A 15,437-nucleotide genomic window follows, 5' to 3' on the forward strand; every position below is an offset into this window, starting at 1 on the left:
TACATGTACGTGTATCTACATTTGTAATAAAAAATTAACAGATTTTTTTTTTATTATCTCAGATATAATTTGGTTGAATACTAATTGGGTTGGAACGTTTTGATGTATATATTTTATGCATTTTGGCTTTAATTATTCTTGTAGTGGTCACAAAAAGGTTAGAAATTTATTTTTCAGAAAAATACATATGTGCATGCATGCATTTATGATTAAAATGATTATTTTGTTAGTAGCATGTTAAATTATACTTCTCTAACATACATGTACAACACCTGTCTGTTCATTTAGTGCTCTTGCTCCAATTGGTACCAAGTAAAATTTTGACGGGGCAAGTGGGATGTGAATTAGGTGAAGTTCCAATGAGCCAAGATAAAATTGTTCCAAATCAGATATATACAAATCAAATATGCACATGACGTGCATGTCTGATTCAATAAAGTTTATAGTATTTTTAGAAGTATTTTCCTTAAAATATTCAAAACAAAAACAAAAAAAAACTTACACAACTTTTTGAGGAGTTCTTTAAAAAATTGACAATGAATGTATTGGAGATTCATTTTGATAAAAAAAGGGGGGTTTCTCAGTTCTGACACAATATACACGATATACAAATCCTGTCAGAATATCAGTAAAGGAAGTTTCTGCAAATATGTTCATTAAATCATTATGCCTGACGCCTTCATCCCAGACAGTGCGGCCAGGGCTGAAAGCCAGAATTGTTGTAGCTTCATGAAACTGGATAATTTCAGTAGGCATACAAATTATACAGATTTTATGAATGTACCAATTTCTTTGGAGACATTTGTCAAATTTAGATTAATGATGTAAAACATTTCCTCAAGCATAAAAATATTCATAAACACCTGAAGGTATACAATATTCGTGACAGCCCCTGTGTTTTAACTTGTTGTCATCCAGTGAAGGACTACAAAAATATGTTAATTCATTTTGTTTCAGTTTAGTACATTTTGTACATGTACATTTGTATAATTTTAACATGGAGGGAAAACCCAAAAACTCATCAATTTTTGTAACATGATTTTTTTTTCTGTTGGAAGTGCATTTTAAGAAAGAAATATACACATTTGGAACACATAAAGTCATTTAAAGGAGCTTTCACATTTGTTATATATTTACTATGGAGGGTTTGTTGTGTTTTTGAGACATTTTTCAAGTAGATGTTTCTTGTCAGGTTTAGGAGACGAGAAACTGTACAAAATATTAGTTAATACTTATATGAAAGTCAGCCACCATAATAAATCTAATTTTATGCTTCTTCCATTTGTTCTACAATTTTTTTTCTGTTTTTAAAGGGAATTCCACTTGATTCATTTCGGGTTTTACAGTTAATACATTTTGGTAATGTATTCAACATTCAAGAATATTTTTTTGTCAGCTGAGTAAAATCATGTCTGGCCATAGCTCTTACTGATACTTGTTGATATAAAAAGTATGTTTAATCTAATAACAGACATAAACTTTACATGGCTTTTAAATTTATAAATGTTCCTAATTCAGATGTTATTTCAAAACATTTTAGTTTACTGAACTTTTTACATACAGGTACATGTACACATATATCTGGCTGTGAAATTTACTGAAAGATAAGAGATATCTCATGTTTAATCTGATTTTGATTGTGAGCCAAGTACAGGTTTTACAGACTTAATTTATCACTTCCATTCTATGCTTTTATAATTGTCTCAAATCTAGGACAATTCTACAGTGTAATTTCTTCCATGTCTAATTCTGGTATTCTTGTTGATGATTTGCATACAGATTAATTTCATGCTTTGATAAATGTGTTTTTAGACCTGAAATTAGAAGTAATAAGTTAACATTAAAGAATAGGTGTACTTATAAATGGACTGGTAATTTTTCCCCCTCATGGTTATGCAAGTACAGAGATACTTGAAGTGGTCGAAGTCCAATATGGTTTGACCTACATTGATAAATTTTTTGTACCCTTGTACATTCAATGTAAAGACCCATGACTTGCTAGATTACTTATTAGGAGAATGATATGGTAACTATGTTTAAAAGACAACAACTTCATTGGGATGAAAAATGTCAGCTCTAGGCCTTTTGCTTGATTCATGTACAATATACATTTGTATGGAGTACTGTAGCTAGAATATTTTGTGACCCCTTTCATTCAAGAAATCAGTATTTGATGTATTGGTTATTAAATGTTTTATGAAAAATAGGGGTTAATGGGCAAGGGTTAGGAAGGTGAAGGGCCATAGGCTGTTTGCCTTTTCTGACTGGAAATGGCCCTTTCATCTAAAAGAAAACTATATGGTTTCTTAACAAATGACCCCATCAGATTGTAAATATCTTTGAAAACTCCTGAAAATGGCCCCTTCTCAAAATTTCCTTTCAAGCCACTGGGTTGGTGATATACATGTATGTACAATGTATCTTGAATATATGTTCTCTGCATCATGGTTTCAATATCTCAGATATATTACTATTTGTAAAAAGTACTTTTATGAGTAGTCAGGAACATGAGAAACACCATTTTCAAAAATTGCTATCTAGTCTTTTAGATAATTTTCCCTTAAATGGTGTAAAAAATTTATTTCAATTCTTTTTCTTAGTGTTGTTATTGTTAGAAATGGCGGATAATTTTTTGGTAGGCTTATTTCTGATAGGTGATTGTCAATAAAAGAAATATTAGATTTTTTTCTTAGAATCCAAATAAAATTTTGCTTCAAGTTACATGGATTTTATATGTCTTTGAGAAAATTTAGGAGCAATAAACTGCAGAAATGCCAATATAATCTTCTATCCTTTGAGAAAGTTATTGCCATTTGTATAAAACAGCATTGTTATTTACTAGATGGTGGAAATCACAGATTTTTCTGTGTCAAGTCAGTGAACTTCACCATCATGATATAATGTTATATTGTGATGTTTCAGCTCCCTAGAGCAAATTCAAGAATAGGAAAGAATTATCTGAAATCAATTCTACGATTAATGAGTCACCATAAAATTCAAATAGTAGGGTAAATTGAGCAAGCGGTGAGATTGATTTTACCATAGGGGAATGAAGGATTTGTCATTGATTTTCCTGTAATAATACTCCATATCAAGTCAGTATTGATTTTCGTCAGTTTTATCTCATTTCCTAGGACTTCCTGATCGATCTAGTCGTGAAATAGACAATTCTTTTCTCTTTTATTGTTGTCATTTCAGTTCCTACGCTTTTTGTTGTCATGGCAACTCAATCAATATGTTGCTTTTAATGTCTGAGGGTTTAGCACAGCAGTGATTAGATCAAAATGGTGAAAGCAGATTTGACCTTCTAGACTGTTTATTCATTTTAAACTAAAACTTGCCACAGCATGATAAAATTATCTTGTTGATTTTTATGCCATTTTTATTAGGTTTTCTGTGGGGATACTTTGAAGAAGAATTTCTTTGATACTAAGGGAGTCTCTTATTGTATAACTTGAAATAAAATAAGTGACTGATTATCTACCGGTACATTGTACATGATATTGTACCTAACTATCACTGTCTGATTTGGGTTTTGTCCAAGTGCATGTTCTAATGTTCTACACACAGACATGTATATGTACAATGTGTATGTATATATAAACTGTATTTCAAAATGTTAAATATTTGTTATTTCCCTCCACTCTTAAAATGATACAGACAAATTTATTAATTTCCTTGAAAAAAAAAAAGAACTGAATGGATGTGTTATATGAATCTTTGTGATGTTATTCAATGTATCAGATTAAATTTTATGATAATTTGTCTTTGAAAGAGAATACTACAAAGTGAAGCAAACACCCACTAGTTTATAATGTTGCCAAAAAATGTATTCTTATTCAATTTTAAAGAAGGATTTCAAATGATTTTTAGTCAAGTCATAAGAATTACAGTTAGTTGGAAGAAACATTTTTCACATATTTGAGTTGCATCATTAACTGTGTAATTGGGAGTACCTCAGTTTACTGGAGATAAAACATTAAAATTTCACTTCTGGTTTGATAAGATGGAAAAACAACACACCTTCTATATGTTTCCTAGTTAAAATAAAATATAAAAAAAAACAGGTGACCCAGACATGTACAATTTTACATTTTACATTAGTCAGGTATTGGCCCTGTGCCAAGACCAATACACAATTTGAGGTTCCTATATGGGAGATTTTGTTAATCAAGTATTATTTAAAGTTTTTACCTGTAAATATAGATTTATGATTATGGATATGGAATATTAAATGGTTATGTATTTTAGAAGATTAAATATCTGTTTAATTAAATGTCCTGTAGAAACCAGTTCTGTTGGTATTGACAAATATATTAGCCTTTCATAAAGTTTAATCCCCTTCATGTCATGTAGAGTCTTGCCACAAGAATTGACATTTTGGGGACTTTCTCAAAGCACTGGTTGATAAAAATGAGAGGAAATTCAAAAATACAAAAATGTAGAGAATGATAATGATTAACTGAATGAACTAATTAATTTATGTTTTCCTACTTGTTAATTGAAAAAAAACCCATTTTACCTTGATTTCAATGCATGTAGTTTATAAACTTGTGAAAAACTATGTCTTACATAAAATACCCTAATATTCTTTCCTAACTATTAAATCATCTGAGGAACTGATTAAGTGAAATTTCCACTCCTAATTAACACATGATTATCACCAAGTAGCAGGTGTTGTTCCAAAAACAATTTGAACATGAGCTAATTTTCACAGTTCCCTCAATCTGTCTGCTTGTTGTCATGGTAACTTAACTTGATACAAGGTTTATCCTTTTGTGGTAATTTCACAATATACAGCTGTTCTTGGAAAGTGTTTTTGTTCTGTCTCTTTTCCCTATTATTTTATTAATCTGTCAATCGATAGATCTCACAAAATTTATATTAAATACAAATGTGTCAGAAGTTTAATTTAGATTTTCATGTACATGTACCGTACATTTTGAAGATTAGATTTTGCTTGACCTTTGAAAGAATTACAGTGAACCCTGAACCTGTCTAAACCAGACACTTTTTATAGTCTTTTCCCATCAATTATATATATTTTAAAACCTGTGTAAACCGAACACCTATCTAATCCGAACCAATTTTTATGTTCGAAAGGTGTTTGGTTTTGACAAGCTTCACTGTAGTTTGATCAACAGATTGCCAACCAGCAATGTTATAGTCTGCTTCATTTATTGAATATTTAAACAGCTTGGCTGGCTCATTGAAGTTTCTAAACAATATAAATCAAGAATAATATTCTGGTACCAGAAGCCATGTAAATAAATAGGCATGATTTTTTTTTCCAATCAAATATTTATTTTGTTATGATACTTGGAATGTGTAGGATGGACTGTCGTCACCACTGATATAATAATATTGATATCATATCCTTGTTTCCTGACATTACATGAGACTAGAGAGATTTTAGTATTTTAGTTTTGTAATTTTAATCATCAAAGGGATTGTCAATATAACATGTTGTGTCCAATGAATAGATGTACCTACATCTGTCAAATACTTATCTAACTGGAGATTTAAGCAGTTTCCTTGCACTATTTAAGGGGACAACCATGTGATGTTTATCGGTTGAAGATTTTTTTTTATTTATCAACAGTGTTAAGATATTGATTTTTCACATACATTGTACATGTATATCAGATCACATGTAGAAGCATAATGTTTCAGATCAGAGTGATTTGAAAGGATCTAAATATATTTTGTCCATTTTCAAGATCAAATTATCTATTTTCAAAATTCTGCAAAATCCACTTTTCATAATCAATTGGTTCTCCATTGTAAGTACCGAGGGCCAAACAGAATAGAATTCTCTTATGGAAAGTCCATAATAGGTCTATAGTATTATGGGGGCACATCAATGAATGATGATGATCTTGAAAGGTTGAAAATAAGTTCAGACAAAACCAACTGACTCATCTTTAATACAGTGCAAAAAAACATGTAACAGAATGGAGAGTTAAGAACACTATTTTATGTACACGTATACCTAACAGTTATCCATAAATAACTTTGTGAAATAATCCCACTTTCATTACTTGTTACTTTCATGCCTTCAAATTCTTCTATGACCCTGGACTTACTTTTAGAAGAATGAACGGAAATGCCTCCATACATATATCTTCGAATTAGTGATTAAACATTAAACCTGTTGTTCTTTAATTTCTTTTATTGATTTAGTGTGACTGTTAAATATTCAGTGCAAATTGAATACTTCATTCAAATAGTTGCCATGGTGAAAAGGTTAAATACACAAATTCTTTATCAATATTCAGACAGTGTTTTGTGTGTTCATTAACAAAGAAATTTGATAAGGCAAGATTGAAATGGAGGTCTCAAAATATCTTTTCAACAAGGAAGTTTACCTGGATTGAATATGTATCTTAACTTGTGTTAGTTTTCCTATTAAATGGTTGAATAAACACATGGAAGCATTCTATACATATTTGGATTATAAACATCTGAATATTTTGTATGTGCATGTATGGGAGAGAAACATACATACATGGTTGTGTACATGTAGAATATTCAAGTAAAGATTAAGCACTCAGTGCCAAAAGCTTGAAGTTTAAATCCTTTTGTCCTTTTGATGGATTACTATATTCATTTGAGCTATTAAATTAAATATGGTGTGTGGTTCCCATGGTTTACAATGACCTTTTCTGCTGTAGGACAAAGTTTTTTAATTGCTCATGAACACCTGACCTTTTTGATCTAGAGGGTTTAATGTTGAAAATGAACTCTCCCTGACATTTGTATAGTCATAGTATCATTTATCCTTTTCCTGTGTAGTTGCATGAAGATTTTAGGATAAAGAGCAAAATGATTATACATGTACATTTACAAAAAAACAAAAGCTTTTTTCTTCATTATTTGTAATAGCGTTAATTAAAAGCTTGTACAAAGTTTTTAAACAGTACAACTTTTTCTTAGTGATTCTTGTGCATTATGTAACCAAATGTAAACAGAAATAAAAAAAAAGTCCTTATTTCTCACCAGATACATCATTTGTAACAAAATTAATATGTGAATTGGTTTTGAAGGTTTCATAGCTAGTACAAATAAAGTGCAGGTAATGCACCCCCCCTTTTTTAATATAAACAAAAAAACAAAAAAAAACCCATTTACTAAAGAAGTGTTTTCATCGCACAAGAAAAATACAGTTTTATCAAGCCAATTTGCAACAAAAACATAGGCATTATAGAGTGTTTTTCTGACATTAATAATTTCTTTTTATCTCTTTTTAGGGCAGAAGATGGGGAGGTTTACGAAGGGAGGGATTACTACTCCGCTCAGTATCCTGGTTACACAGAAGAATATCAAAGGGGAAGGCCACGAGATCGCTTTCCCCGTGGTGGATTTAAACATATAGATAGGTAAGAATAGGATTTAGAGACATATTACTTGGTTTCCTTTGCTGGATATTTTTCATTGCAAGGTTCTGTCATGGTTTTAGATAAATATCAGCAATTACAAATCAATGTGATGGCATTGCGTAATTGAAAGGGTCAGTATATTTCCATCTTGCCCAAGATATCTGCCTTAGGGCTGGAAAAATTTTGTGTTTGACTTTCAAAAATTTATACCATTTTGACTGTTTTGAAAGTTTGAGATACATGTACTTTATAGTACATGTACATGTAAAAGGAATTAATTAACCATAAATATATATATATTCTGACACTACTCCTAAATCACAGAAGTAGCAATAATTGCAGTCAAACCTGAGATAGCTGGCCCCTGAATAATCCAAAAACCTGTCTGTACCATACAGTTTTTATAGTCCCATTAAATCAATTTAAATGTAAACCAAGCACATGTTTAAAAAGAACCAATTTTAAAGTTCAAAAAGAGGTGGGCCTAGACAGTTTTCTCTGCATTCTAATTTCACATGATTAAGAAATAGTATTACTGTAGGGACAAACAAGTGAAAATCTTTCGACATGACATCATAAAAACTAATATGGTTGGAAGGAATTTTTAACTTTGACCAAGATCCTAAAACCAGTTCATAATAATTAGCAAATACCCCCTTAATTTTCCATGTTCTATGATAAATGGAAAGAGAAGAACTGCCTAACTGTAGTATAGATTTCCAATAGAGAATAGTGATGTCTGTATGACGAATAGGTCAGTGTGAATTATTCTGCCTATGTGTGATAAAAAGATGGAATTTATTCTGGTTATCTTGGAGTAAATAATCAGCATGATTCACAGGTGTTTTTTTGATCCTGAAGGTTTTCTAAGAATCTATGAATCAATCTTAGTATTGTGGATGATTTCCTAAAAGTGAGAAAAATTCAATCACAAGAGCTGATAAGAAGAATGGAAAAATTATACAGTTGAGTAGAAAATTAGATCTGATAGAACTCTGTGTGACTTATTTTGCTGTATGTGGAGAACGAAAATCTTCTATGGTGTTATTGATTGGAAGCCAGTGCTGAACAGGAAATTCGCCAAACTGCCAAACCGCAATGTGTGAATAGATCAGTTCATGGATTGTTGGAGTATTGCTTCCAATTAGCTGAAAATGTGAAAATGAATTTTATGTTGTGGCTCTCCAATGAATAAGATGTATTTACTTTGCTATTAATGGATGATTTGTAACCCAACACACAATAAGTTAGAAATTTTTCATTGAAGAACCTTTTGTGTTCTGGGAACAATTGATCTGAGCTTTGACTTGCCCTAATTACAGTCTGGAGATGATGGAGTAACCATTGCAGCTATTTAGACTTCAGAATTGACCAACGTTCTACATGTATGAGACACATTTGTACATATAGATTTATATATGCTTAGTGTTAAAGAGGATTTTAAAAACAAGCTTTCTGATCAGGCCATTTTAGTCATGCTCTATTTGTTTTCAAAAGATTTTTCAATCTATATTAGGGTTTCCCTATCCTATTCAATTTTGACATTTTTAGTTTTAAGTTTTATCCACCAAGTTTAGGTTTGCTTTAAGTGGAACTGTGTTGAAACCATTCAATTGAATTAAAGCTACTTTAGAATTCGATCTGTTCATAACAAGCCACAGTGTAAACAGGTTTTTACTCTAAGCATAGGAGGCTTTATTAATTCTGAGAGCTTAAATCTACCATTGAAAGCTATCGAACCATGGACTTAACATTCTTTCAGAAGGTCTTGTTCGGTCACATGTTGGATATTTTTATCAACATTAAAGGATGACACTTCAGTTTGAATGATTGACAGATGCACACTGAACATGGAAGGAATTTAGTTGGATAAAAAATAACAGAAATTATTGTGTAATGATGTACATTTGTTTGAATCGAATGGATTTTATGTGATATTATAGAATATTAGAATATGTCAGTTGCTGTTGGTGTATACGAGTAGGTATATTCTGTGCTTTGTGGATATATATTGAAAGAAAAATAGGAAAATCGATGTGTAAAACAAACTTCTGCACAAAACATCTGAATGCTGATTTAGTTGATTGTATGCAGGGATTGAATTTCAGATTTTTTTCCACTTGATAAATTTAGCAAGTACTGAAAATATACACTCGCTAAATTTGAAGTTTTTTGGATTATTTCTGGACTTTACCTATAAGAGATATAGAATTCCACTAGCAAATTTTAGCAAGTGGAAATAATTTCTACTAGCAAAATTGAATTTTAACTTGCAATTAGCAAGTATTTCCCCTTAAATTCAATCACTGGTATGGCGGTCAAGTATTATTGAAGGATGTGAATGTCTGTTGAATGAAGATTAATGTGCAGCTTGTAATTTAAAAGTGACATTGGTTTGTTAGAAATATATACAAGGGGTAGAATTTCCTATTTTTATTTGAAATTTTTGCAGTGATAGTAAGCATTTTTTTAATTGTTTTCTTCCAGGGGAGGTCATCATCAGTGGACTGCTGGACAGAGAAGGTTTGGTGAGGGTCATAGGTCAAATTCATCCAGTGATCGTGATGCCTTTGAGAAACCTCGAGCTCCACTCTCCCCAGCTAGATCAACATCTCAGACCAGTAGAAAAAGTCCTAAAATGAAGCGGAAACAATCAAACTCAACTAGTCGATCAAGGTCAGGGTCATCTGATTCAAGTTCCAGTAGTAGCTATAGTGATACATCATCAGACAGCAGCAGGTCAAGGTCAAGATCTGTAAGGTAAGAGCTTTTACATGCATTCATCAACTATCATAGATTTATATAGTGTGGAGAATATTTTGACTAGATTACCATATGGAATGGTCTTTTTAAAAAAAATGAAAATAAATATTACTAATAGGTTCTTATACTCATTTATCTATTGGCATATTGTGTATATCAAATTATTTCACAGTTATCAATTTTCTTTTGCAGCAGTCATAGGGCTAGTCGTTCTAAGTTACCATCCTCAGGGTCACAGGTCAAATCTGGAAGGTCAAGGTCACAAGGGTCTGTAGGCAGTGAGAACACAGAAACAACTGAGGGTGGAAACCACCCTCATGGTATTAGAATCACCAATCTACCTGCAAGATCTAGTGGTATGTGTAAATTTTCTTGACCTTTGGTCATATCTAGATTTCAGACATGATTTTCTTCATATTTGAAATTTTCGATTTTACCCTTATGTTTCCCTTTTACTGTACATTTATTTCCAATTTCGTGTATTTCTGCTTTTTTGTGTTTGCTTCGTATAATAATGTCTGAAAATCAGTGTCCAAAGAAATATTTGAAAAAATAATAAATAAGTCTTGTAACAGTCCTTTAAAATTTTTAAAATGTTATTTTATAAATTTTTATTCATTCCAAACTGATGTGACAGACATTTTAAGAAGTCAGATTTTGTAAGAAGTGATGATTTTGATAAGATATCAAGACCTTGGCTAAAATTTTTTTTGTTTTCATTGGAAGAATAGAAGAAGCCTTGACAAAATTTCTAATTTGATATTTAGTGTATCAACACATCAATATATCTTAATATATGTACTCTGAAGCTACAATTATAAGCTTTTCAGAATTGAGATAAGGAGATTACTAAATGGAGGATTTATCATTAGACTTTGAAAGGATTGTATTGATAATGAGATAATTTGAAATTAATCTGAAAAAAAAAAATCAATACAGATTTAATAGTGTTTACATGTACTATGAAACATGGTGATAAATAAAAAGGGTCAAGTTTTTATTCAATACAATTGTATTGTAAATATTAATGCTGGATATTAGGCAAAAAAAATTATAATTTTGTTTCCTGCTCCAGCTAGAAAAAAATGGGTATTTAGGTGGGGAAATTATATCAAAAACATTTTACATTGAGTTTATGGGGAAATAATCTAGACATTAACAGTGCTTGAGCCAAAATGGTCATCATATGTTTATGGCACATAAAACCAGGGTAGGTAGAGTAGCAGGAAACAGGCATATTATTTTTTGGCCTTGTAATATTGGTTCATTTAAATGTTTTCTGTGCCTGTTATGTATAATAGTCATTTAAAAGTGAGTTAAAAATAAAAGTTTTGGCATTTGATAAATTTTTAGGTATAATTCAGTGTGGTTCTTGACAAATTTGAAAAGAAGAACTTTCGGTCTATTTTGACTTGCAATTTTTAAATTTTTCACCCTAGGTAAAGTTATTACTGACATAATTTTTCCTTTTGATACTGACATTGATTACCAGTAAATCCATAGAAACCTTAGTGAAAAAACAATGGCTATAAATATTCAGTGTTAAGTATTCAATTTAAGTGGAAACTTTTGTAAAGATATAAGTTTCAGGTGTCCTCAACTTTAAGACATGTATTTTTATTCTCACAATTGAAAGAGTCATCAACAAGGTCTGGGATAAATGATGTTTTTTTTCTGATTTCAGACAGGTATAATTATTAACTCCCAGTTCCCTTGAAAGGCATTTCTTAAAGCCAAACACAAACTTGAGCACAAATGTATTCATCTTGCTGATTAAATTCTTCATAGCCTGGTCAGAATTATTTCATTTCCTGTAATATATGTTCATGAAATTGAATGTTTTTAAAATTCCTATAAAGAGACCTAGATAATTACTTTGATGGCAAGTTATAGAATTTGTTCCACACCAACAATTTGTGTGATTTATTTAGAAGGTTTCCTCCATTAAGGTTAGAATCTTTGATATTATGCTAACTGCTGGTACATACAATATATGTTAAAACAAGACTGATTTCAAGGCTGATATAGGGGGATTTGAAATGTAAAAATTCTCTATCTTCTTAGGTTGTATTAAGAGGCGCAGAAAGGGATATTTTGTTAACAGAGATAGGAAGCTTAATTTTAATGTTAATGACTTATTTAGAACCCCACTTTGCCCCTCAATTAACATACTATTAGGGATATTGGACTCTGGTTGATCAAGTTCGATAGATATGTATTCATTTTGATGTAAACATTTAAGGAATAATCTCAATCATGTGGTGCTATGCAGATTATTTTAAAGTGTGCACCATGGGCATTGAGGTTATTTCAAATGACCAAAAAAATGTAATAGTCATTAATTTAAGTTACAAAATTCAACGAGTAAATCATTGAAAAAGAATAACAGTAATAACTGGTCAGTTAGTATAATGAGATGATCGAAATTTTTTATCCAATCAGTAGCTATGATACTTCTGAAATTAAATTATAAGAAAATAACAAAATGTGCCATGATGTACAACCCAACTCCTTTAGAAGTTGTAATTCCATTGTGGTGGGTAACTAATGGTATTAAAGGAGGAGGGTTGTAAATATGAAAGCTGCTGATGTTCAATTACTTGAACATGAAATGTATTAAATGCTAGAAATATCTCAATATACATGTAGAACATTAAGATTTGAGAAAGAAAAGTTAATTACTCATCATACACAAAGTTGAAAGGCTCAAATATGGTTAATTTTGTTTTATCATGAAAAAAAAAAACAACCTAATTGCTGAATATTATTTTGGGATTCTATAAGAATTTTGTTGAAATAATTCCCACCTTTTATCTGATTTGTGTATGGTAATCAGATATCTTGAGGTATCTTTTTTTAACCAGTTGTATTTTATTCAAACTTAGAAACATTGCCAAATGACTTTATAATGAGTTTTTTAGGCTCCCATGGTAAGACTTTTATCAACAACACAGGCAGGAGATATCATCATCTCTCTAGGCTTAATGTGAAAAAAATATCTGCCAACAAAATTGTTTCTATGCAGTTTATTATTTGCCCTTTCTAATTTTTAAGTGTAAGTGTTTGTAAGAATTAGGCAAAATGGGGGAAATCAGAAACATGCATGTCAAAACCCCACCAATCTGACCGTATACTTTCACTAGAGGATGCTTTCTCACTTTGAAAAGACCATTATTTGATCTATGCATCACTGAATTTGATCAGAAAATTTTCTATAGTATGTTAGAAAAATGAGGTTCTTGACAGAGTTAACTGTTCTTGAAATGTTCATTTTCAGTGCATTTCATTGAACTCAATGCACCAGCATGATATGGAAAAATCTTCTGTTTTTTCCTTGATTCTGATGGTGCAAATAGTCAAATCAAACTTTCAAAATTGTAGGTTTTTCCATGTCATGTTTCACCCACTGCCTGATTCTTACAGAGACTGACACTCAATTTGAAACGTACATGAAAATATCAAGGGAAATATTCATGCTGCATTCTCATAGTCATGGTCTCAGTAAGATACTAATTGCATCTTTATTTAAAGAATCCAGCCTTGCATGTCCAGTGAATAGTTCAAAATTCATCACCTCACATGAATTTTGCTGTTTGTATTTTTGAGTCACAGGAAATCAGAAGTGGAATTTGTGCATTTTGATTAAATCTGATATGTTGCATTGTCCTTAGATTTTGGCTAGCAATCTTTGGAATTAGATACTTACTGCATACTCATTTTGAAATTTCACCAACAAGCGAATGATACTAAATATAGCCTCTCAGTAAGATGCCTTATTTATCCTAATTTTGTTGTTAAAGCCATCCAAAAATCAGTTTTTGAGTTTCAGGAAATAGAAATTGGAATTTGTGCATTTGAGATTATTGAAGTAATCAGGTTGCCCTTACATTTAGCCATGAATGAGGCAAAACCATACTTAGTATTAAGTCGTCAATCATTATGTAAGAAAAATAATTATTAGATGTATTGTAACTAAAACAGACTTGTTTGTACAAGTACATAATTGTTATAAGTATTTCCTTAACTATGTATTGTTCTAATTACATGTACATTGCTTTGTTTTACTTGTGTGACTTTAATGTGTACATGTATCAAAATGGCTTCATTGATTTTTACAGATACAAGTTTGCGGGATGGGCTTTTTCATGAGTACAAGAAATATGGTAAAGTAAATGCAGTCCAAGTGTCTGGCAATGGGGATGGTAGATTTGCCATTGTTAGTTTCAAAAAGTAAGTACACATATATTGGTTTCACCAAATGCAGCATGATACAATGGCCTCCAGTTGAACTCTGTCCACTTGGTTAAATAGAACAAGAATAGGTATGATGCATATACTGTACAATGCCATGTGAACGAAATAATTTAAGCCCAAGGCCACTCATAGGTTTTCAGTGAAAAACAAAGAAACTTATACCTCAGGGCAGACTGCAGCTGGCCACTAAACATCATTATACACAGGTACAGTGAAAAAAGTTGCCCCTATATACTCAAGTAACATAAAAATAAACTAAAGGAGAAAAGAAAAAAGACATACAGAGGCCAGGAATTCCTGACTTGGGACATCTGCAAAAATGTGGAGGGGTTAAAGCATTTTGGCGTGGTCGCAACTCTCCACCTTTAAAATCTGCCCACTGTACAAAGTATGTGTATCCTGGTGTAATGTATTTGAGGCAGGCAAGTATTGGAAAGCTAATTGCAAGAGAGATTTTCTGAATTTAAAAAACTGACGGACAAAAGGAAATAGTGAGAAATTTGGCTTCAGTTTACTGGGACTCACACGGGTTGCCAGAAAGTGTAAGACTTGCAGTCCTATTCTTTAATTTAGTAATCTGTCATTGAGATGTACTTGGGATAGAAAAATCTCACCATTGAAATATTCATATTTAAAATTGGTATTCTAGACTCCAAGTTGCATATACTATTGTGTATTGGCTTTATTCTTTATGCATGGATACATTTTAAAAATTACATGTATGTAACACCTGTTACATATAACTAGTGATTTGCACTTTATGATTACTAATATTGATCGAACCAGAAAACATATTTGTAATATTTTTATAAAGTGTGTTATCTTAAAGATGAGAAAAAAAACATTTAATAAAAAACCAAGAACACGCAGTTTCAAAACTTAAAATTCCCTACAAGAAGAATCAAAGTGTATTTGGATTTTCACAAGCTCATTGTGAGTCAACAGGTTAATGCCTACATCTGGCCTCATATGAAGTAGGGAAGTCTTTCGCTGTTTTAACCAGTCAGACAAGAATGGTTTGACTGATAGTTTAGTAACTTA

The 15,437-nt window shown here is 31.3% G+C and overlaps 1 protein-coding gene across 2 annotated transcripts in view; it reads left to right on the forward strand.

Moving 5' to 3' along the window:
• LOC148601435 (uncharacterized) overlaps nt 1–15,437 on the forward strand; it is a 64,069-nt gene that overhangs the window by 16,698 nt on the left and 31,934 nt on the right. Inside the window, exons 3-6 of one of the 2 annotated variants that reach the window (XM_088554496.1) lie at nt 7,251–7,379; nt 9,867–10,139; nt 10,335–10,498; nt 14,261–14,372. In XM_088554496.1, the coding sequence (XP_088410622.1) occupies nt 7,251–7,379; nt 9,867–10,139; nt 10,335–10,498; nt 14,261–14,372 (678 nt within the window). Of the gene's footprint in view, nt 1–7,250; nt 7,380–8,348; nt 9,360–9,866; nt 10,140–10,334; nt 10,499–14,260; nt 14,373–15,437 lie in introns of those variants that run through there. The other variant, XM_088554497.1, reaches the window with a different exon arrangement.

The sequence above is a fragment of the Perna viridis genome, chromosome 12 (genome assembly GCF_037379345.1).
Source record: "Perna viridis isolate PV_CMFRI_1.1 ecotype Kerala chromosome 12, ASM3737934v1, whole genome shotgun sequence".
NCBI classification, from domain to species: Eukaryota; Metazoa; Mollusca; class Bivalvia; order Mytilida; family Mytilidae; genus Perna; species Perna viridis.